The sequence below is a fragment of the Neomonachus schauinslandi genome, chromosome 4, assembly GCF_002201575.2.
Source record: "Neomonachus schauinslandi chromosome 4, ASM220157v2, whole genome shotgun sequence".
Lineage (NCBI taxonomy): Eukaryota > Metazoa > Chordata > Mammalia > Carnivora > Phocidae > Neomonachus > Neomonachus schauinslandi.
Window position 1 is genome coordinate 138,811,955 of NC_058406.1, and position 24,931 is coordinate 138,836,885.

The window sequence follows — 24,931 nt, forward strand, 5'->3', positions numbered from 1 at the left end:
CTTTCTTTCTTTCTTTCTTTCTTTCTTTCTTTCTTTCTTTCTTTCTTCATTCAATTAACTGTAGTTAGTGTTATTTTAATGAAATATAAATCTAAACAGTATTTATATATAATTCACTAGCAAGCAAAATGAGAATCACAATTACACATTCTTTCTAAAATCATATAGGCAGATTATATTATATACACACACACGTGTGTGTGTATGTGTGTATTCATTATTTAAAAGTACTTTTATAATTAGCCTGGTACCTGGGAATAACAATAATTTTCAAATTTAAATCACAAATGAAAAATTCTAGTGAAATGTAAAATATACTATGTTAATATTGGCTTAAGTGAATGAATATTTACTGAGGTACCTCTTGCTCTTTTATTAATAGTTGTTTCCTAGTATTTAATGACTTGGCAAGTACAGAAGAGGAAATTAATGTTATAGCTTAGACAATCTGTCATTTCTTATTTCAGAATTTTAATATGACTGAATTCTGCTGTGGAAAAAAAATACAAAGAAAAAATATATTAACACTATAATTTGCCAAGGTTGAATACTAATAAGTGTTGAAAATGGATTGCTCTTTTAAAAAATTAAATTACCAAAAAAAAAAAAATACCACTAAGTATTTGTCCCTTTGCAAATCAACTTGAACTAAAACTATGCAGTTACCCCCCACTCATCTGTGGTTTCACTTTCCAGAATTTGTTACCCATGGCCAATCAGGGTGCAGAAGCAGATGCTCCTCCTTCTGCATATCATCAGAAGGTCAATGGTAGCCTAATGTTACATCATGACACCTATGTCATTCTTCTCATTTCATCTCCCACATGGCATTTTGTCATCTCACATCATCACAAGAAGGATGAGCGCAGTGTAATAAAATATTTTGAAAGAGAAAGACCACATTCACATAACTTTATTAAAGAATATTGTTATAATTGTTCTATTTCTTTCTGTCCCTAATTTACAAATTAAGCTTTATCAAAGGTATGTATGTATGTATAGGAAAAAACATAGTATAATAGGGTTCAGTACTATCTGCCGTTTCAAGTATCCACTGGGGGTCTTGGAATGTATCCCCCAACTATTGTAATCAATTTGTGCTGTCCCATGGAATCATAAGATAAAAAGATGTGATGTTGTATTTAAGCATTTTGCAAAAGAGAAGACATGAATACTTATGAACTTTAGCTGTAGTTTCTTAGTGGCAAAATGAGTGCCCTCTGAAAAAAAATATTAAGTCAATTTTAAAATAATTAACTTAAATTCTAATGTTTAACAAGAAAAATCATTTTTTTAAATATTTTATTTATTTTTTTTTAAAGAAAAAGAGCACCTGCAAGCAAGGAGGAAGGGGCAGAGGGAGAGGGAGCGAGAGAGGATCTTAAGCAGACTCCACACCCAGCATGGAGCCCAACATGGGGCTCGATCTCACAACCCTGAGATCATGACCTGAGCCAAAATCAAGAGTTAGCCGCTTAACCAACTGCGTCACCCAGGCGCCCCATTTTTTAAAATTTTTATTTATTTTTTTTACTAACAAGAAAAATCATTGTAAGTTTTGATGTCTTTGGGGTCCTGTCAATGTACTTTTGATGACAGAATAGGTCATAGACTAACACAAAAGCCCTCAAGCACCTAATGGGAAATTAAAGATAGTTCAATTAAATTTAATAAATAGTTGTTGAGAACTAAGGAATTGTTGTGTTGTTGTTTTTTTTCCCCCTCGAAAGCATGTTATTTAAATATGGAGGCAAAGCATCAACCAGAGATACAATGATAATATCTAGCAAAATATCATTAAACATCCCCATCCATCTATTACCTTGGCCAAAATATATATTCTGCTTTTAGGTTTTAAGGAAAGAAATTGCTGTTGGCCATAGGGTTTAAAGAAAGCTTAATAGAAGATTTTGAGTTGAGTTTAGAAGGATAAGTGGATTTGAAAAAATAGAATCAGAGAGACTCCTGCTTTCCAAGACACAGTACCTAGGTGGAGAAGAGCAGAGGCTTTGCTGTCAAATTGCCTTGGGATGGAATCCGTGTTAGACAACATACTCACTTTTGGCCTTGGGGAAATCCTTTAATCCTCATATTCCTCCATTTTCTATCTGGAAAATGGAAATAACAATACTATGGTTGTGGGAATTAAATTACTTATGCTTATAAAGTTCTTAGGCAAGTCTTGTCACATAGTTAATGTTCAGGGAGGGGTTTTATTGTTGTTGTTGTTGTTGTTACAACAGAGTACAGTAGTTAAGGATATTAGATATGAAATTGCTTTAACTGGAATCCAACAGTGGCTCCGCCATTTACGAATTGTGTGTTTTGGGGCAACTTTGTTTGCTGTACCTTGGTTTGGGAAATAAGAATAATCTGCCCTCTCCATAAGTTTTTGTGAGGATTAAATGAGCCAACACACATAAAGCTCTCAGAACAGTGTCTCATATTCTAAAAGTCTTAAAAATAAGCTATAATAGCAATAATAATGGTTATTATTATTAATTACTATTATTATCTAAGCAAAAATTTAGTGCTAGATATGTCAGTTAAGAAACTGCGGGTATTATAATTAAGCAGAGCAAAAGATAAAGCTGAGTAACTGGACAACAGCAAACTGTGGAGAATATTGAAGGGTTTGAATTTCATCCCGGGCTGAGGGAAAAGATTCTCGGCAAAGTGGTATCTGATCAAAAATAATAGTTTAAGGGTGCCTGGGTGGCTCAGTTGGTTAAGCGACTGCCTTCGGCTCAGGTCATGATCCTGGAGTCCCGGGATCGAGTCCCACGTCGGGCTCCCTGCTCAGCAGGGGGTCTGCTTCTCCCTCTGACCCTCTTCCCTCTCTTGCTATCTGTATCTCATTCTCTCTCTCTCAAATAAATAAATAAAATCTTTAAAAATAATAATAATAATAATAGTTTAAGAAATTTATATGATGGCTATATTTGTTTGCTAGCACTGCCACAATAACACACCATAGTCTGGGTGGCTTAAAGAGCAGAAATCTATTTTCTCACAGTTCTGGGGTCTGGAAGTTGGAGATCATAGTGTCGTGTGTGTTCCTTCAGGGGCTATAAGGGAAGGTGCTACATCAACCCTCTCTCCTTGGTTTGTAGATGGCTGTCTTTTCCCTGTGTCTTCACATCATCTTCCTTCTGTGTGTGTGTGTCCAAATTTCCTTCTTATAAGTACACTAGTCATATTGGAGTAGGAAATATTGAATCTAGTGACCTTGTTTTAACTTGATTACCTCTTCAAAGGCCCCATTCATAAATACAATCTCATTCTGAGGTATCGGGGGCTAGGACTTGAACATATAAATTTTGCAGGGGACATAATTCAACCCATAACATGGATGTAATATGCATATAAAACCTAAACAAAAGGGGCACCTGGGTGGCTCAGTCGGTTAAGCATCTGCCTTCAGCTCGGGTCATGATCCCAGGGTCCTGGGATGGAGCCCTGCATCAGGCTCCCTGCTCAGTGGGGAGCTTGCTTCTCCCTCTCCCTCTGCCTGCCTCTCCCCTTGCTCGTGCTCTCTTTCTCTCTGTGTCAAATAAATAAATAAAATCTTTTAAAAAAACCCAAAACCTAAACCTAAAAGTATGGAGATCTTGGCATACCCTGCAATGCTTTCTTATTTTAAGAGCCAAATTCTTGGATAGTATTTAGTTCAGTAATTAATTTAGGAGAATGAGATTCAGGCCCATTTAGCTCATCTTGGTAAACACAAATGAATTTCTCAGATGCACATGGCTTTACAGTCTGAACACTGACAAGCACTTAGTATAAACAGAGTAATAAATCCTTGCTAACATCACAACCTAATATTTAGATACAAAGTAGCACAACCAAAATAATTATAACATATTTACCATAAATAAATAAATAAATTTGTGAGCATCTCTTCTTGGCTTTTTTTCACTAAGTTTTAATGTGGCTCATTAATATAACCAGAAAAAGAGGCAAATAGCAAAATATTTGATAAATTCCTAATACCAGTATAGCTTGTGAGCATTTGAGATGTTTTCTCAGTTCCTCTATACAAGTTATGATTTTGTTTGTGCTCCACTAAAAGTTCCAGAAAGGATCTAATCTTTCCACTGTGGGATTATAAAAGTTTGTGAGCATTAAATCCTATCAAAGGATCTTAATAACATTTTTTACCTCTGCTGCTGCTTCTGCTGCTTTTTCCCAGATCATGTGCTGACAAGCAGAGCCCTGACTACTCTCCTGGTCTCTTGACTACTTTTCTGGGCTCTATGCGCTCCCCTAATCCCATTAGTTGCATGCCCAACTGCAGGATTATTCAAAACAAATTACTTCTGTCAATTCTTCACTCAAAACTCAAAATTGCTACCATTTACCTAATAAGAGTCGAAACTCTTTTTCAGTGACTTTTCAAGATATATCTGATCCCGTACTTCCAGTTTCCCACCACCCTTCCCCTAGCTTAATTGTACTCTTATTTAAATGCTTTTAAACTCATGTTCATACACCTCCACCTGAAAGCCCTTTCCTTTATCTCAAGAAATGTGTTATCAACTGTGTTATCTATCTTATACATAGATAAACATTATTAATAATTTTACCTGGTTCTCAAGGTCCAGTTCAGGCAATACCACTCACATGAAACAAGTTTGGACCCCTCTGTGCTACAAGGGCATCATCATAAAACCAAACCTGTTGTCCATCTTCCTATTACAAGACTTAAGCCCTTGGATTCATGTTACGGTCATTTGTATGCACATCTGTTCTCTCCACTTCAGATTACAGATTCATTCTTCAAGATACTTTTGCACTGCATAGCGTATACTCTTAAAATATTTGTGGAATATTTGTCACCACTATTATTTTTGCCTTCCACATTTTACTTCTTGTTTTTCACGTATTTCATAGTTGACTATGAACTACATCTTTAAAAATGCTACAACTCAGGGAAAAATAGTTCTGGAATGTTGAGTTAGTAAAACAAGGGGACAAATTCTGGCCTACACTCCTGGGTCTGAAAGAAGCCAGGCTGTTGATGCTCATTTTCAAGCTCTGTAATTTAAGATTTGCTACTTCCTTTACTTAGAAGATCTCTTTCGCTTGCTGAAATTCAAATCATCCTTCCAGTCACAGTTCAAGGACCCATTCCTTCGTGAATATTTTCACAGCCTTCTGGCCCCGTGAAAATGAATTTTACTTGTCTTTCCCCACGTCGTTGACATAAGTTCAATTCATCAGCACCTACTACGTGACTACATAACTGCCAAACTAAAATTCTGTAAATGAAACAGACATGGTTTCGGGTTCTTAAAATCTGGTGGGGAAAACCAAAAGGTAGGAGATAACTTCCATATCATGCGGTAGGTACATTTCACTTACTCCTCCATTATTTTATAAATTTCATGTTCATATGTATTATAAGAAGTTGCTTACACATTTACTTCCTCCACTAATTATAAACTGCATGAGGTTAAGGAGGCAGTTCATCATAATGAGAAGTTCATGGCTTGGAGAGGCAGGGGAAGAATCAAACAAACAAAAATGAAGCATAGCTTTGGAATCAGGCAGTCTACTCTAAACTTGATTTTGTTGCCTTTTTATTAGGCAGTCCTTTTTTTTTTTTTTAGAAATGTGCAAATAGATTATTTTTTTTATTTAAATTCCAGTTAACATACAGTGTAATATTAGTTTTAAGCATCCAATATTGTGATTCAGCACTTCCATACAAAACCTGTGCTCATCACAAGTGCCCTCCTTAATCCCCATCACCTATTTCACCCATCCCCCCACCCACGTCCCCTCTGGGAACCATCAGTTTGTTCTCTATAGTTAAGAGTCTGGTTCATGGTTTGCCCTTTTCTCTTTTTTGTCCCTTTGTTCATTTCTTTTGTTTTGTTTGTTGATTTTGATATATGAGTGAAATCATATGGTATTCATCTTTCTCTGACTTATTTCACTTAACATAGTCTTTAGCCCATCTATGTCATTGCAAATGGCAAGATTTCGTACTTTTTTATGTCTGAGTAATATGCCATTTTATATATATATATATATATATATATACACATACACACATCACATCTTCCTTTTTTTTTAATCAGATCTAGGGTTAGGGTTCAGGTTAGGGCCAGTATTAGGGATAGGTTTAGGGAAAGGGTGAGGGTTAGGTTTAGGGCCAGAGGGAGGGTATGTGCCTGGGATCCTGTAGTTCAGAGACCCCTCCAGAGTGTTAGGTTTAGGGTTAGTGTTAGGGTAAGTGTTTAAGGGTTAGACATATTTCTAGGCAGTCTTAAACACATTATTTAACTTCTCTAACATTCACTGTTCTAATCTATAAAACAATTTTAATAATACATATTTTGTGTATTTATCATAAAGATTAATTAAGATGGTATATGTGCAGCTGGTAATGGTATGCTAGATGCATGGATGCATACAGCAGGTATTTGAATAATAGTTATTGAATAAAATAATGCACTCATTTTTCATTTCATTTTCTCTTTATAAAAATATATAGAAAGAATTAGTGTAGATGTAAGCAGGCATGGGTATTATAAATGCACACATATGCACATATATATAATTTGTTTTTCTAGGAAATTCCATCCATGAATGTGGTAATTGCCAAACTATATTTACATATATAAATGGAGAATTACACAAATTGCTTCAATTTGTTTTAGCAAAATTTTTTAAAGTCTGACTTTTGAAAACTATTTACAAAGTTGGCAAATTAGCTTCTGCATATTAAACTAGCTTAAAATATATGAATAAGAGGAAAAGGACCAAAAGAAGCTGAAGTAGACAAATTGAAGTGATAATGATAAAGATTTCTTAAAATCTATTTTATGGAAATCAGTGGTCTTCATTTTTTCTGGATGTGACTCAATTAAAAATAATATGGTTCCTTAATGCATCATGAAGGAAAGAGCTAGAACTGACGATCGTATTTTTCACATCAAATGAAGCTGTATGGCACAATAAAGAGTGTAGAATTCATAGTCAAAAGACCTGGGTTTGAGCCTGAACTTTACCTGTTCAGATTATTACATTACACACAGCCATTGTATGACTTTGAGAATGTCATGTAAATTGTCAGATTCTCAGGTTCCTTTACTGATGAAGTAGTAAATGTAAAAGTGACTAATAAATTAAGTTCTATGCAAATTATTTGTATTCCTTTACTGTTTTATATTTAAATAATTTATCAAAGGCTGGGGGAAATAAATAAAAAGAGAAACAAATTAATGTGAATAATTGTTGAAGTCCACATGTTCACAAACAGTTTTAAATTTTCCAAATAGTTCCTAAAAGCATGGTGTTGGTGAAGGAGGGTATATAATTATTTAGACCAGGGTTTCTAAGGCCTGACGCTATTGACATTTTTAATCAGATAATTCTTTGGTGTGGTGTTGGGTGGGGGGCTACCCTGTATGTTTTATGAGGTTTAGCCAACTGGCTGCCCACTAGATGCCAGTAACACCACCCTCTCTGAGTTGTGACAATCAAAAATATCTCCAGACATTGCAAATATCCCATGTAGGGCATTACCCTCTGTTAAGAACCACTGATCTAGACAGTTAGCTGAAGCTTCTTTGTTTGTCCCTGAATAGACTTGACCCCACAGGTGACTAAAATAAATTGAAATATTTTTCACCACATAAATCAGAGATGCACACATTTTTTGATATAAACAGATAGTATCATCTCATATGCCTAATTTCCTTTTTGGATTATATCTCATCACTCTGGAAAAAGCACAAACATTATCTTGTTGACTGTATCAGAATGTAATAACATTTATCAGCAAATCAATGAACTCTTTAGAGAGAGTAAGTCTGAAATGATTTAATGTGGCTTCTTTTTTCTTTTTTTCCTGAGTAGAATACTAACTACAGCAATGGTTTAGGAAAAATATTTGAGATTATCTGTACGATGTAAACTGACTCCTAGTTTCTGTAGTATCCTGCTTGCCCAAAAGCAAGTAATATATTCTAGGAACTTTATTTTTATTCATTTATCATTTAGATGATCTTGAAGAAAAATTCTAAATTCAAGCCCTATAATCACCATAGAAAAATAAAGTATCATCAGCTGGAAGCCAAATATTTTTTATTATGACAGTATGTTTTCTTTTGTCTGTAGTTTTCTTTTGCAGTTTTTGTTGTAAAATTTATCTAAAAGAAAAGAGGAAGACATTTTTCCTTTGAAGATAGTATTATTTTTGTCTCAAGTTTTTATTTAAATTCTAGTTAGTTTACATACAGTGTAATATTAGTTTCAGGAGTAGAATTTAGTGATTCATCACTTTGCATACAACACTCAGTGCTCATCACAAGTGCCCTCCTTAATGCCCATCACCCATTTAGACTATTCCCCTGCCCACTTCCCCTCCAGCAACCCTGTTTGTTCTCTACAGTTAAGTCTGTTTTCTAGTTTGCCTGTTTTTTCTTCCACCTACATTTATCTGTTTTGTTTCTTAAATTCCACAAATGAGTGAGATCATATGGTATTTGTCTTTCTCTGACTTATTTTGCTTAGCCTAATACTCACTACCTCCATCCACATCACTGTAAAATGGCAAGATTTCATTCTTTTTGATGGCTAAGTAATATTTTAGTGTGTGTGTGTGTGTGTGTGTGTCACCTCTACTTTATCCATTCATCAGTTGATGGACATTTGGGCTCTTTCCATAATTTGATGTTGAGTATCTTTCCATGTAACTGTTAGCCATCTTTATGTCTTCTTTGGAAAATGTCTGTTCATGTCTTCTGCACATTTTTAACTAGATTATTTGTTTTTGGGGTGCTGAATTTTATAAGTTCTTTATAGATTTTAGATACCAGCCCTTTATCAGATATGTCACTTGCAAATATCTTCTCCCATTCCATCGGTTACCTTTTAATTTTGTTGATCGTTTCCTTCACTGTGCAGAAACTTTTTATCTTATGAAGTCCTAATAGTTCATTTTTGCTTTTATTTCCCTTGCTAGTAAGAAGTTGCTATGGCCAAGGTCACAGAGGTTGCTGCCTATGTTCTCCTCTAGGATTTGGGTGGTTTCCTGTCTCACATTTAGGTCTTTCATTCATTCCGAATTTATTTTTGTGTATGGTGTATGGTGTAAGAAAGAGAACAAACTGCTGGTTACCAGAGGGGAGGTTGGTGGGGGATGGGTGGAATAGATAAAAAGGACTAAGAGTACACTTGTCATGATGAGCACTGAGTACTGTATAAAATTCTTGAATCATTATATTGCACACCCGAAACTAATATAACACTGTTTGTTACTTATGTGTGAATTAAAAAAAAATAAAAAAATTTTAAATGTAACAATTAGCCCCTATATTACTCAGAATAAAACCCATAGTATTTAACTTTGGCCAACAAGACTCTATACAATCTTCTCCATATACCTTTTCACTCTTCTCCACTCTCCACCTTACCTCTTGACTTCTTGTATTCTTCTTGCACTTGCTCATTCCACTCTAGCCACATTGTCCTCTTGTCTGTCCCTAAAACACATCAAATATACTTCTGCATCAGGCCCTTGCATTTACCATTCCTCAGCCTCATATAGTCTTCCATCCCACTATCCCTTGATATTCCCATGACTTGCTGCCTCCCCTTATTGAGACTTTTGCTCAGATGTCACCTTATCAGTGAAACTTTCCCTTACCACTGTATATATATATATTGACAAATCTTACTCCCTAGCTAGGTCTTCCCTAACCTCTTGTCTGCATTTTATATTTATATTTATAAACAAATAAAAGATATTTGTTTGTTGTCTTCTTCCACTGCTAGATGGGTGTGCCATCATTTCAGGGACTTTTGTCTCTCTTGTTTATGAATATGTCCCCAGCTCTTGGGAAGGAGCCCAGCAATAACAGATCTTCATGAATATTGTTGAATAAATATGTTAGACACTTGAGTCAAAAATGAGAGCAGTTCCTGCTCTTGTCAGGGAGAGAGACATTTAAAGAAAAGATCATTTAAAGTATCATTTGAAAGAAGTATGAGTACAAAGAGGATGAGCTTTTTAAAGAAGAGGTTCAAGGGTTGAGGATGACTTTATTCTGTAGGCAACATTTGAGCTATTTAAAAATCAAATGACATTTACGGTGGAGGAGATGAGAGTGTAGGGCAGGCAACAGAAACACAGATATAGATGTCTGAAAACACAAGACACATTAAAGGAACAAGGAACAGTTGTGACTAAAGCCTAAGATAATTAGAAAGGCAAGCAGATGAGTCAAGGGAAGGTAATTTGGGGCTGACTGGGAAGTAAAGCAATTTTCTCCATCCCAAGCCCCTAGCTTGTCTACATTAGGTTACTTTTATATAACATTTATGTAACAGCAAGTTGATTGAAACTATTCCATATTATTCTTAGTAAAAAATACTCCTGACTCTCATGATCTAATTCTCTCTATAAAAATAAAGGCACTATATTCCATGCAATGTATCTTTGAAGATAAGGATATTAGATTTTGAAGAACTGAGGTGGAATTAGGGAAAAATACAAAAGTGTGGCTGCCAAAGGTATATGTCCTTCTCTTATTCTTTTATCAGAGTGCTTCTGATTAAGAAAAGGTATATTTCCATGCTAATTTTCTTCTTGCACTTCTTGTTTGCTTATCTATCTCTCCATTAGACAGCCAGTTCCAATTTAGTGTCTGGTACATGCACAAAGCTTTAAAAAAGATTTGTTGGTTGGGTTGAAATTGCATCCAGTGACCTACCTACTTATACATATACCTAAAGATCTTCTGAAATTTGCTAATTTCTTGCTGTGTTTAAAACACAGAGCTATAAATTCCGTTAAACATGAAAGGAGGAAAAGAATGAGAGAAAGAAAGAGGAAAGAAAAAGAAGAGATAGAGAAAGAGAAAGAAAGAGGGAGGGAAAGAAGGAAACAAGGAAGGGATGAAGAAAGGAAGGGAAAAGAGAGAAGGAATGCAGGCAGGCAGGCAGGAAGGAAGGAAGAAAAAGAAGGAATTGGATGCCTTCTCTCCATTCGAGAGAGTTTGGTTGTTGAGAGCCTGTGAGGGGGTAAATTTATTAATATGTCTTGCTTCAAACAACTGTCCAAAATCCCTTCTTTTTGAAATGTTGTATTGTCAGAGATCAGAATAATTTATTAATCTGGAATCTGAATAATTTTTATGGATCTGTTTTATGATGAAAAGATAGAAAATTTTCACTATTTACTAATCTAATTTAGGATCTTTTCTTAAACCTGTTAATATAATTTTCTAATTAAGGAGGACAGACTTCAAAGCCCAGGACCTCATGGTAAGCATCAGGAGTCTCATCAATCAGTAATAGAAGAAGGAGCTTATTAAAACACAGAAAATATTCAAAAGCATGACTCTTGAAATTCTCCAATATCTAATCAGGTCTTCACTCTCAAGAAGCTCACAATTTAGTATGAAAAGTGGACATACTAAGTAAAAATCAATAGACAGCGGTGCCTGGGTGGCTCAGTTAGTTAAGCGTCTGCCTTCGGCTCAGGTCATGATCCCAGGGTCCTGGGATCGAGCCCCGCATCGGGCTCCCTGCTCCACAGGAAGCGTGCTTCTCCCTCTCCCACTCCCCCTGTTTGTGTTCCCTCCCTTGCTGTGTCTCTCTCTGTCAAATAAATAAATAAAATCTTTAAAAAAAATTCAATAGACAGTATGTGTCTAGCGGCAAATATGAGATGCCATTAAATAAATTACAGGTGAGAGATGCACCCTCCAGAGGATTAGTCAAAGAAGAATCCACAGGGGAGGCAAGACTTTAAATGAAGCCCTAAAAGGCATATAGGATTTTGATAGACATATTTGGGGGAGAGAGAGAGAGAGAGTCTTTGCTGGGATAAGCATATCAATAAAAATAATAGCAATAATAATAATAGTAGTAGTAATAGAAATAATGTCTTCTGCTACTATCATTTATTGGGTATGATGATGTTCTGGGTGTGGTCCTAAGTCTTTACGTGAATTACCTCATTAAATTTTTATAACAAGCCTCTAAGGTAGAGGATGGAAATTACAGATGTGGAACTTGAATATTAGTGATTACAAGTGACTCCCCAAAGGGACATTGATGTGAACTAGAGTCTACCTGGTTCCATGCATTATATGATTAAGCACTAAGCTTTTCTGTTCAAGTGAAGAGTATGCTTTGAGAGGAAATGGAATATACAGCTGGAAATATACTTTGGAGCAGACCCTGAATACCAGTTTAAAGAGTTTGGTTTGTGCACATGTTTGTGGGTTTCTGGCCTTTTCCCTATAGAAATGGGGACATTCTGGTAGTGTTCAATAGAAAAGGTTTATGACTTATTACTTTGAAGGCACTATGCTATAGGCTGGGCGAATTAAAGGCAGAAGCCCAGGTAAGAGTGGGCAGAGAATGGACGGGGGAAAGAAAATGTAAAAAGGAAGAAAAATGAACTGGGAAGCTTTGGATCTAAGGCTCTCCTTAATTATGAACTCACTTTTATTTTTTGGAAAAATGTCAGAAATGAAAGTTGCAAAAATTTTTTAAATTCTAAGTTTAGAAATCTAAGCTAGTAAAATACACGTCTATTTTGATGGAGTAGCAGATTAATGCAATCCACAGTGCAGTAGAGAAATTGTTAACAGGAGCCAAAAAAAAAAAAAAAAGCAGAGAAGAGCTCTAGAGGGAAGCACATCAGGTATAGAGGTGGCTCATCCCAGGAATTCCATCTGGAAACCAGACACAATAACACAGACCCATACCCAAATCTATAGGTAGTTAATCCAACTGAAGAAAGGTAAAAACAGGACTCCAGCCAACTAGGCCAGGTAAGTGGCACGCCCTCTCCCAAGAACAGCACTGAAGTGCAGTAAGAAGACAGCTTTCACAATTGCTCAAAAAGCAGCCAAAACTATTTTTAACCTGTGCTTTGCAGGACCTTGATGAGCCTTTGCTGCTAGCCATTCCAAGACTGAAGCTGGGCAACTTGCATAGGGCTGGAGACGGATTCAGAATTTCCTGGTAGAGGCAGGAAAGAGCAGACAGAACTTGGGCAGATCAGATCCTTGTTGTCTCTAAGCTTAAATACCACCAAATAATTAAACCCAAACTTTATAATAGTCTGACTCAGATCGTAGAAGTATTCCTACAGTGCTAGACATGAGTCTAGACTTAAAGCCAACCTTGATGTCCTGGATACATGTTAAGTTCCTATGTGGTGAGCCCAGATTTCTAGTGGTTTGTAACGTAGTTTCTATAAAATGGGGTATTGGTGGGGTTTTTGTTTCTTTTTTTTAAGGAGATAAAGACATTAAAATTAGTCAACTTCATTCCTGGGCTGAGGAGTGGCTCTACTTACTAATACATGTGGTTTCCAGCCACAGTCCCATTTCTCGTGCATTGAAATCTAATGTTCTGAGATAAAATATTTTCTATTAAATTTGATAGGTTTAAGTAAAACTACATGACGTGCTTCCATCAAAGGAAATGAAAATCATTCTTCAAAGTGGAATCAATTTGCAATTGTGACAGATGATGTTTTTCAAATTTCGCTGCAGTTCCACACTGACACTTTGATGTCCCTGAAATAATTGACATTAGAAGAAATTCTCTATTTTCAACTGTGTTCTACTTTCAGTTTGGTTCTTCATAATAGGAACACACCACGGGGTCCTGGATTCTTGCAGTTTTTATTTTGCAAGCGACTTTGCATCATAAATAAAAATCTGCTTTTTGTAAAAGAAATTTCTGATTTTATAATAAAAAATGTTTTCTCATTTTTATACTGGAAAAAAATATGTGCTTCCTTTCATCAATTAATGTATATTGATGCATACGTTATCATCTATATTATATCACATATCTTAGCTGAAATATAGCTCTATTCCAAGCAAACAAAGATTGCATTTAGTTTTTATTATTTATAAAAAAATTTCCTGAAGACTAAAGAACGAAGCTAAATGCTCATTTCTTCCAAAATTTCTGGGGAATAACCAGGCTGAGATCATCACAAACTGGAAGCAAAAGTAACAGAGGATTAATAGGCTGACATCAAGCTCTGTGCCCCCCGATCTTGAAGTGTCTCTGCTGAGGCATGGACACCCGAAACCCCACCTACTGAAAACTCCTAGGCAGATGCAGATTTTCTGTAATGATAGCTTTGAAATCTTCGATCTTTCGTTATTGTGGGTTCATGGCAAATTTCCCAATAGTTCTCAAAAAATGAGAAAATAGCAACAGTGCAGTGAATTTTTCATAAACATAAATATATTTCATTTAAAGGACTGCCCTTTAAATAGGAGAATGTCCTTTTCTTAAGCCTCTTCTTTATAAAATAATTATTATTGTTGATAGTAGGATGTTTGTTGTTGTTTTTAACATCCTTACTTGGCAAAATGAAAAGTTGCCAGTCTTGTGTTCGTCCCCACTTGCTTTTCTTTGAAACCATGCTAAATATCCAAAACCTGGAATGAGAACCACTTCTGTAGAAAATACCAGTGGGAACTTCAGTGAATTTTCTTCCCTCCAGCGCCACGGCTTTTAGGGACACATACAACCCATTGCCTCACTTTTTTAAAGAGTAGGTGAAGTAGCAGGAGTTCTGTTAGAGTTCTCTAGCATCTAAGACATTTCTTCAGAGGATAAACGTTATATCCTGGTTTCAATAAAATACCAGGGGACTAGATTAAAAATATCATTGACTCCTGAAATATGTATTACAACATCGACCTCAAAGTAGTACTAACATATCTGCCATGATTTTATCATTCCTCAGTCTGAATCCATTTTACAGTGCAGATTAACTCTACTACTTGCCAAAACAGTTTCGTATCATTTAGTTATTTGATAAGATGTTTCCAGATTACTCCATCCCTTTGTGTAACTTTCAGTGAAAAGATTTAGTATCAAATGCTCACGTCACTGAAAATCACTGTAATTGCCAATGTCTTCCAGTATTCTAGGATCAGTGGAAATAACGAGAAGCTGATAAGATTGAAAAGTGTCCTATGTAATTTGACACCATCTTGAGAAAACACGGGGTGTCTGTGAGTTGTGTTCTACCTGAGTAATGGTACATTTGACATTCTGTTGCTTTCTTTCCCTTTTCCCCTTTCCAGTGAAATCAGATGAGTTACAGACAATCAAGAAAGAATTAACCCAGATCAAAACGAAAATTGACTCCTTGCTAGGGCGCCTGGAGAAAATTGAGAAGCAGCAGAAGGCGGAGGCAGGTAAGTGAAAAAGATCTGTGGCCACAGACATGTCACAGTTAAACCGGTGAAATGGTGTCAGTCACAGGGACAGCGCAGGGCCCAGGGGACGCTGGCCAAGTTTAACAGGTTAATACAGACACATGAAGAAGGTCTTTAAGCCAAGAGTTGCCAACAATACAATCTGAGCTTTTACTCATTAGAGAACATGAACCAATTTGTCTAAACTTCATATTTTTAAACAAGGAAAAGTATTTTGATGGTAATAATCATAGTTGTATTATAATTAAAAGTTAATAGCTCAATATCAAGAATCCTTTAAGAAAATAAAATCAACTACTGGAATATCACTGTCAGACTAAAATAATATATATTTAAATAAACTAACTGCAGAAATACAACAGATTTCAGAAACGAGGATTATAAAGCCCAGCCCCTACATTGCTCCAGTCCCTGTAAAACCAGTACCCAGTTTCAGGGTCCTCCGCATCAAGAGCATGCCCCTGGCCATCCCCAGTCAAGTCATTTGATTATATCTTTTACAACTTAATGCCCCTTCTCCTTTGAACTATCATCCTTGACCTTATTTCTCTTCTAATACAATTCTAATGCCCTCGTCAAGTGGCTACAGATATTTTTTAAATCATAGAATATGAGAACTGGGATAAAGTTAGAGCTGAGTGAGTACACAGTTTGAAAATCATGTTCTGCAAGGCCTCACATGCCTCAGAGGCTCCCTGGAGATAGGATGAGGGTTAGAAGGAGGCCCAGGAGATAGATGAACTCATGCCTCCTCCAGATCCTGCCCTTGCTCTACCTCTGTATCTATTTTATTACTGGGTTTCAACATACGACTCCATTTGCTAAAAGAACTTCACTTTTCAGGGGCACCTGGGTGGCTCAGTCGGTTAAGCGTCCAACTCTTGATCTCAGGGGGAAAAAAAAGAACTTCGCTTCTTAAAAAATACAGTTTTGAAAGCCATTGATCAAATCCACCCTCCTCATTGCACAGATGAAAACACAAAGGTCCAAGGAGGTAGATTGATTTTTCCATAGTCACTTGAGTAGTGACTGATAGACCTGGGTCTCAAACCACAGTCTTGTGAGTGAATCCAGTGCCCTTCCCATGTATGGTTTCAATCTCAGGTTCCACCCAGGACCTGGTCCCAGGATTTCACTGACTGAGGCCCCCTGGGTTACTCCTAACTGATGAGAACTGGTTGGGATCCTGGGGCCCGTGAGCTACACAGCAAAGAGGAACCTACCTATGTGTTCACTGTATCACTGGGTGAGGACTAGAGCTTTTACCTCCTGGTGATGAGCTAGGACTCAAAGATGAAAAGAAGGCAGATGTGCGTTGGTGGTATAGCAGAGTGAATGAGAGAAATAAACTCTGGTTCAGATTCTCACGCACCACTGACTTAGCCTCCTGTTTCTCATTTATAAAATAAAGATAGTAATCCCTACCTCACATTGTGAGAAACAAAGTATCATATGTAACTTATATAGCACAGTAATTAGCACAGAGTAAAGGCTCAATAATTGGAGCTGTTTGGCATTGGTAGTAACACAAGCATATATAGGCAAATGAACATTTCCTACTATTTTCACACAACCCATTTTTTTAAAAAACATGAGCTATATACCCAGCACTTGGAATGGCAGATTCTCACTAATGTGGATGAGAAAGAGTAGATAAAACAATCATTGTATTAAAAATTTCTATTATCAACATATTTCCTACTGAGAAAAGATATGGGCAAAGGATCGGAGTAGACATTTTTCTAAAGAAGACATACAGAGATGGCCATCAGGGACATGAAAAGAGGCTCAGCCATCACTAATCACCAGGGGAATCCAAATCAAAACCACCAGGTAAAATATCACCTCACACTTGTCAGAATGGCTAGTATCAAAAAGACAAGAAACAACAAGTGCTGGTGTGGATATGGAAAAAAGGGAACCCTGGTGCACTGTTGGTGGGATTGTAACTTTCCACTATGGAAAACAGATGGAGGGTCCTCAAAAGATTAAAAATAGAACTACCATATGATCCAAAAATCACATTACTGGGTATTTATTTATTTGAAGACAACAAAAACACTGCCTACACTTCTTAATAGAGAAATTTAGATTTTAGAAAGTTTTTTATATGCTGTCTATGGCACTAATCTAAAATGTGGCTGTAACTGAAATATTCTGTGATGTCGCCTAAATCAGTATTTCCCTTTGAGGAACTTCTGTGAAATTCGTTATTATGTAAAACAACCCTTACAGCAAAGGACTTTGATAACCAATTTGCACTTCAGTTTAAAGGATTATGGAGAACTCATTTAAATATAAATCACCTCAAAGAGAAAAATGTGATCCTTATTCTATCATATTATACCTTCCAGTTTCCTTCAATGAATAATACCTTTCACATATCTTCTTGGAAGATCATCTATAAATGTAACGCCAAAATTCAAAGCTTGCATTTTCTTTTCATGAAAGGCTGTCACCTTATTTTTGTACGTGTTTAAACTTTCCCAGTCATGAGAGGGTTATTTTTTAAATGATAGGCTTAATCTTTTGATATTTATGTCTTTCTTACTTTAACATGTTAAGAAGAAAATGGAATTATTTAATTCGTAATTTCATTCACTTAGTAATTGTCTCCAGAACAGCATTCGTATTTATGGAGATAAGATGATTACTTTCTAGATTTTCTTTATGAAAAGAAATCAGGGTTGTAAGGAAGGAGTCAAGACTGGATTATAGAAAGTGGAGAGAAATATAATAAAATTCTTTAAAAATACTCAATATTTCCTTACTAAATTTAAGGGAGCACTCATTTTAATGTTTATTTGGTTGCTAAGCTAATTATTTCATAGCTAACTAACATTTACTCTTCATTATTACTCTTCTATACATCTCTCATTCCCAGTCTTAGTTATTTGATAATGAAAGTTTCCAACATAAAGTACTGGCAGGAAGGAGATGGAAGATCACAAACCAAAGATGGGGAAACTACACAACATGGAGATTGTCCAGTATTCAAGTTTCATACTATCATTTTTTTCTTTTTTGTTTGTAGTGAATTTCAAAGCTATGAGGAATAATTGTAATGAAGTATAACTACTTGATTTGGGAATCTCTATACCTTCAATTGCTTCTAATAGATATTTGTATGGTGTCTTGTCTCTTTCTTTGAGATTGTAAACTTCCTGAGCATAAGGTCATGTCTTCTCTTCCTTCTCTAACTCCCCAACACCAAGTACTATGTACCAGGCACAACCTGGCAACTCATTTAACTTCTCTAGGTCTCAACCCCTCAAATGTAAACTAGAGGAATGGATTATGACCTCAAACATACTATCCCGACTTTTAAATTACAGGTAGCATAAATCCACAATGCATATATTATTTTTTTCTTGAATAATTCAATAAACACAACTTTGGGATATAGTGTATGTAGATTATTGAAAACAACAAGTAACACTTATATCAATGTAGTCTACAGTTGTGCCACATTCCTGGATGATTCTTTTAAAAGAGCCACATATAAATGGCCACATAGGAATGGCACAGTTTACATGTGGTTTACACAGTGATGTTAAATGACCAAAAAGGGTAAAAGAGGCAAGAAGGAAAACTAAAAACTGGGTATCATACAATGGGCACAATTAATACAGGAAACTACATTTTTTTAAAAATCAAACTTCAGGCATAAAGTTTCTGATGTGAAAAGGCAAGTAGACATTATTTAATTCAATTTTATTTTCAGTGGTGTGCCTGATACATGGCCATCCAGTCCTGCTTGGACAATTCCAATGATAATAGCCAAAGTTTGACCTAAGCATTGGAGAGGTCACAAACCAGATCCCATAAGATAAATTCATCCCCCCCAATATGTTTGGTAAAAGATACAGAATTTTAAAAAATAATGCCGAAGAATTATAATATTACAAATAAATATCAAAATACATAACTGCTTTTGAAAAGTTGGAATCTTTCAATATTGCTATCACTTTATGCATGGCATACTCTTTTCAGTTTGCTAATATTTTTATTTACCCAGTTCACACATGAATGTTATTTACTTGGTTGGTCTCTGTTTACGTTTGTGTCTCAGATGCCTATGATAGGTTCTCCTTATAAGTCACCAAACCAAAAGGTCTTTTGTTTTCACTTGGTTTGGTCATCCATTTTATGTCCCCTGAAACCAAACTAATGTCTCATCCATTGTGAATGTAACAGCCAATTAAATATTTAAAAGGAGCTATAATATTTCACTCCCAACCTTTGAACAGAGAGTCAACATAATTGGCCCATAGATGTTCAACTTAGCGGCATTCAGATTTTTGTCACAGCATCTTTGAAGCCGTCTTTTCTCTAAATAAATATAAATAATTTTTTCAGCTGCTTCTCATGTAATTTGGTTTTGCATCTTGAACCATTGTCATCTCTCTTCTCTGGTCATTCTGTAGTTTGTCAACCATATATTGAGGTTCTCAGAATGGAAAACATTGCTCCAGATCATATCTATAATGTGTTCCCTATAACATAACTATTTCTGCCACCTATAACGTGACTATTTCTGTTCTGAATACCTTACTGCTAGCATTTGCACTCTGGATTAAGTTGGTGATGTTTCTGGTTACAGATATTGGATTAAATACATGAATTGAGCTCTGCTGTCTCCTGAAACTGCAATAAAATGATAGGATTTAAAAAATGAAAACCTCTAGGCATAAAGAGAATGGGAACAGAATTTTAGAAGCTAGACAGCAGATGGAGAAATGCACCTGACTTAACATATCCTAGAAACCTGGGTCCAATTTTAAATGCAGAAATCCCAAAACGTTCAAAATTAAAGACATATTCTTCTGGAAAAAGAGTTATAAATGGTTGCAAGTCTGCTGAGTCGAATTCCTACATCACCATTCCTAACTATCCCTGACCCACTAGAAAACTGATAAAGTTTCCTACAGAAAAGCTACAACAGCAGATCCCACAGCTGGTAAAAAACAAATTTAAGTGCATTAAACATTAAGGAGAGAAGTGAAAGTTTATACAATTACTGTAGAAATTCCAAGCATTCTCCTCCCCCTCAGCTGCCAGACAACTGGCAAGACACTAGCAGTTTTCATTGGGAATATGAAAGGAAAGATTTAAGATGCTGGCATAGGTGCCACCCAAGGAAATGGTCAATGAGGTCATCCTGCAGGGAAATGGTCAATGAGGTCATCCTGCCACCCAAGGAAATGGTCAATCAGGTCATTGTAAGCACAATATCCTTGTGCTTACAAAGCTGCCCATTGATATTTTAATACCCTACTGATAATATGAAGGGACAAGCATCACTCAGTAATAGAAAACACTTAACATAAAAAGGAGATATCAGAAAAGGAAAGAAAAAGAAAAAGAGTTTGGAGGAAACAGATTGTGCAGAAGAATAAAATTTTAAAAAGGAAAAAAAACACCGATTAATACACTCAGAAAGGAAGAAGATATTGCATTCATGAAATAAGAACATGAAACTAAAACTTGAATATTCAGAAGACAGAGAAAAGAGATTTTTAGAAATTAACATATGATAGCACAAATAAATAACTCAATACAGGACTGGAAGACAAAATTAAACTCTCCCAGAAAATATAGAAGAAAATAGATAGGGAAATAAGAGGATATGGGTATGAAAATCACTGGATGAATATCTGAATAACAGGGTTTCAGAGAGAAAGAGGATAGATCATCAAAAACATTTTTTAGAAAAAAAAAAACTGAAGAGCATAGTTAATCAGATTGAAAGAATCCACTGAGTGCCTGAAACAACACATGAAAATAGATGCACATCGAAGCATCTCATTGTGATATTTCAGAACATGAGGGCAAAGAGAAGGTTGGTCCTACCAACTTCAGAGAGACAGGAAAAGAGAGAAAACAGTTTTCATGTAAAGACCAGGAATCAGAATACCAATGGGCTTCTCAGCAGCCACCGTGAAATGTAGAAGGCAATGAAAATATGCCCTAAAAATTCTGAGGGAAGATCATTTACAAGCTACAGTTCTGTACCTCATACCCAAACTCTTAAATGTGAGGGTAGATTAAGGACATTTTCAGATATATAAATATCAAGAAGTGTACCTTCAATTCTTTCTTTCTCTGGAAAGTACTGAAGGCGGTACTTCACCAAAACAAGGAGGTAAACCAAGAAAGGGGAAACATGGCTCTCACAAAGCAGGGAAACCCAAAGGCAAGAGCAAGGGGAATCCTCAGGATGGTGGTAAAGGGGATTCTGGCATGAGCTGTGCGAGGGGCCCAGAAAGAAATAAATCCAAATCAGAACTACTCAAAAGCTCTGGAAGAGACTTTTTCAAGATGAAATTGATCAAATGGCTAACGGGTGGGGAAGTGAATTAGTCGAAATGAGATTTACACGTCTAGTTAAAGTTTGCTCAAGTACATAGAAGTACATAGGGAAGTAAATTAAAAAAAAAAAAAACTAAGGCAGTTTTTAACATCAAAGAAAATAGCATTGTTCAGGAAAGAAAAATTATTTATTATATACTAATAGCTTAGCTGCACAAAGCATTTACATACTTAAAATTATTTAAAAACAGAAAATTGATCTAATCTAATTTACAATGTAACTCCCTAGAGTGATGGGGTAAGTGGGGACTGTGTGACAGAAAACTCAATCCTCAGCTTTCTAAGTATGATATCAACAGACAGAGCATGAAATTGATTAAGAAATAGCAATATAAACATGTTATTTAGAAATATGAGGGCACATATTTAAAAGAAAGAGCTGAGTGGAAAGCCTTTAAGGAACTGAAAATGGTGAGCAGGTAGGAATGGAAGACTGCTATTTTTCATAACAAGTCTTGTGGAAATATTTGACTACAAAAATTAAACGTCTTAAAGAAGCTAAATTTAAAGGGATGAAAAGAGAGTGAGTTGTATTTAGCAACTGGATCAAAGCTTTTCCTTCTGCTTAATGGATGGAGAACTTCTTACGGTTATCCCTAGGATAATTGTAAAAGAAAAATTGCACTGGACAATTACTAAAAATGGTAAGGAAGACTTTATTCTAGACTACTGCAATAGGGGTCAAGACTAGTACAATATGGGATGGAAATTGAACTCTACTAAAACAAAAGGCAGGATCATTTTTAAATGCTAAGCTAACGGAAAAGTATTAGAGGACATTAGTACAGAGGCTAGTTGGTATGATTGGGCCATCTGTGTTTGCTAATTGACTGTTATGGAAGATAAGCTTCTACTCTCCCACAGAGACTATCTTTCTTGATGATTACATTTCAAAGGGATGGCTTCTAGGTCTTAAGAAAGACAGGTTGTAAAAGATTTACATCTCAAAGGAGCATAGAAAGAATTTACAATCACAAGTTTTCTAAAGTTAAGGCTCTAAGAAAAAAGACGTCAGGAGCTTCTTTAATTAGGAAGAAGCCTGTCAAAATTTGGTCAAGCTGAGAGGTACATTAAGGTCCTTGGTAATAACTCAATCACCATCTTTCAAAATTGACATCTTTCTCCTCACTTTCTTATCTCATATACTCTACTCTCTGTGCCTGTCTCTGTTTACATCACAACTACATAAATCCTGTCAATCAAATTGCCAAACTGAACATCTTCTATTCCTTCTACAGCCAGTGTTGCAAAACCTTACCTCAGTGTCTTTTTACTCCATCCCTTCTATTTTCTCAATACTGTTGCCTGTACCCAAACCCTCATCATCTCTCACTTGCTCTGATGCACTCATCTTATTTTTTAACAACTTTATTGAGGTATATTTTACATAGCATGAAACTTACCCATCCCAAGAGTGCAATTCAATGACTTCTTAGTAATTTTACCGAGCAGTGCAACCATCACTACAAATCAGTTAGAACATTTTCATCCTCCAAATCCTCACCTGGTAGTTGGTCTCCCCACTTCTAGTTTGCTTCCTCCCTAATTCATCTTCCCTGTGGCAAATAGATCTACACTAGCAAAACATCTAAGGCCCCAGGCTCAAGAATCAAACAAAACTAGGTTCAATCCTATTAGAGATCTAGTCCCAAAACTTAATAGTTGTATGATATTTGGAAAGGTCCTTATGAAATCTATAAAATTGGGGGGGGTGGATTAATATCTATCCCTTAAAATTATTGTGAGGTTTAAATAAACACAGTATCTCTGTAATTTTTAAAATCATTTATATTGAATTTGTGGTGACCTCAACAATCCAGGGTACTCCATGAGAACAACTCCAGGAATATACTTATGTAACTGACATTTTAACTGGAAAGCAATCCTCCTATGTAGCTTTCCTGATGCTCATTTATGACATTATTAGTATTACCATCCATAATAAGTTGCATCTCTTTAAATAGCATTTATTGGAATCATTGAGTTAAATTCATATTATATACAGGTGTTGTAATGTAGAATTTTTTAAAAAATACAGCTTATACTAGTATGCAAAAACAATAGTTCCAGGGTACTTGCTTGGCTCTAATGAATAATGTGACTGCTTTGTATCAACATTCTTTCCAACCATCTGCTAAGTACAATTTAGTTAGTAATTAGCTAGCAATTAAGTCGGCCTGTCAAAAAACTTAATTGCCAACTCAACCAATTTTCAAAGTTATATTAATGATAATAGCTATGCAGCAAACTGAATTTAATAAAAATGCTTTGAGCATAAATCCCAATAATTCTAACTTGTTTTCTCAATCATATATAGCTTTTGAAATAGAAATGTGATGTGCAAAAAAAACTTTTGAATAGGAGGGTTGAAATTTAATATCAAATTATTTTCTTTTGTGGCTTTCTAAAGCCTGAGGCATTTTCCCATAAACAGAAGCACCTACCTAACACTTGCACTTCTTTCCCTTTGACAACCATTATTTAGTTGGAACCTGTGCCCCTAACTAAACAGACTTCTTCACTCTTTAACTTAAAATTGTCTGGTTACTGAAGAGAGTCAAAGCTCTATCAAATTAGGCCTTTCTTCTAGAGAAATATTAGGAAACAGCCCAGGCTATGGAGTCAGAAAACCTTAAGCAGGAATTCTGATTCTTGCACTTACTGGTTGTGTGACCATGAGCACCTATTTCTCCATCTGTAAAATGATAAAGAAGCTTCCCCTGCAGGATGTTTCAAGGCCTATAGGTAATGAATGTTGCATGGTCAGCACTTTGTAAGCACTCACTAACTTTTTTTTTTCTGTTGAAATCCATAATTTATGTAATATTAGAGATATCTTTTAGGCATAAGCTGCTAGCTTTTTGGTTCCTAATCCATTCTTTAAAAAAAAAAATCTAAAACTCACTTCACCTACAAAAGAAATGCTGTGGTCACCCGTCACTCTGACTTAAAGAAGACAACAGAGACTCCAAAAGATGCCAGTGTTCAAAAACGCCCTCCCCCTGGAAGCCCTTGCAGACTTCACACTTTATTTTTCTCCTAAAGGCTTATCCATTTGAAAACAAACAATATTCTAAGAAACTCTCAGACCCCACATTTTACTTTGACTTGGTGGTATGGGGCTCTCATGGAAAATGTGGCAAGGATGTTTCTTTTAACCTCTGTGACTTCATATTTTTGCTACCATGATGCCTAATTCAACAAACACTTTGACTCTCTGAAAAGAATTTGACACCCAGACATTTATGTCTGTTTTTTAGTTCCACAACAATTCATGAATATATTCAGCAAATATTTCATTTGTGTATAAGGCTCTGAGTTAGCCATCAGGG

At 35.8% G+C, this 24,931-nt stretch overlaps 1 protein-coding gene across 2 annotated transcripts in view; it reads left to right on the forward strand.

Moving 5' to 3' along the window:
• Positions 1–24,931, forward strand: part of RALYL (RALY RNA binding protein like) — a 680,251-nt gene that overhangs the window by 612,234 nt on the left and 43,086 nt on the right. For both annotated transcript variants that reach the window (XM_021688194.1, XM_021688195.1), the window contains one exon: positions 15,093–15,206. In XM_021688194.1, coding sequence (XP_021543869.1) covers positions 15,093–15,206 — 114 coding nt within the window. The remainder of the gene's footprint in view (positions 1–15,092; positions 15,207–24,931) is intronic.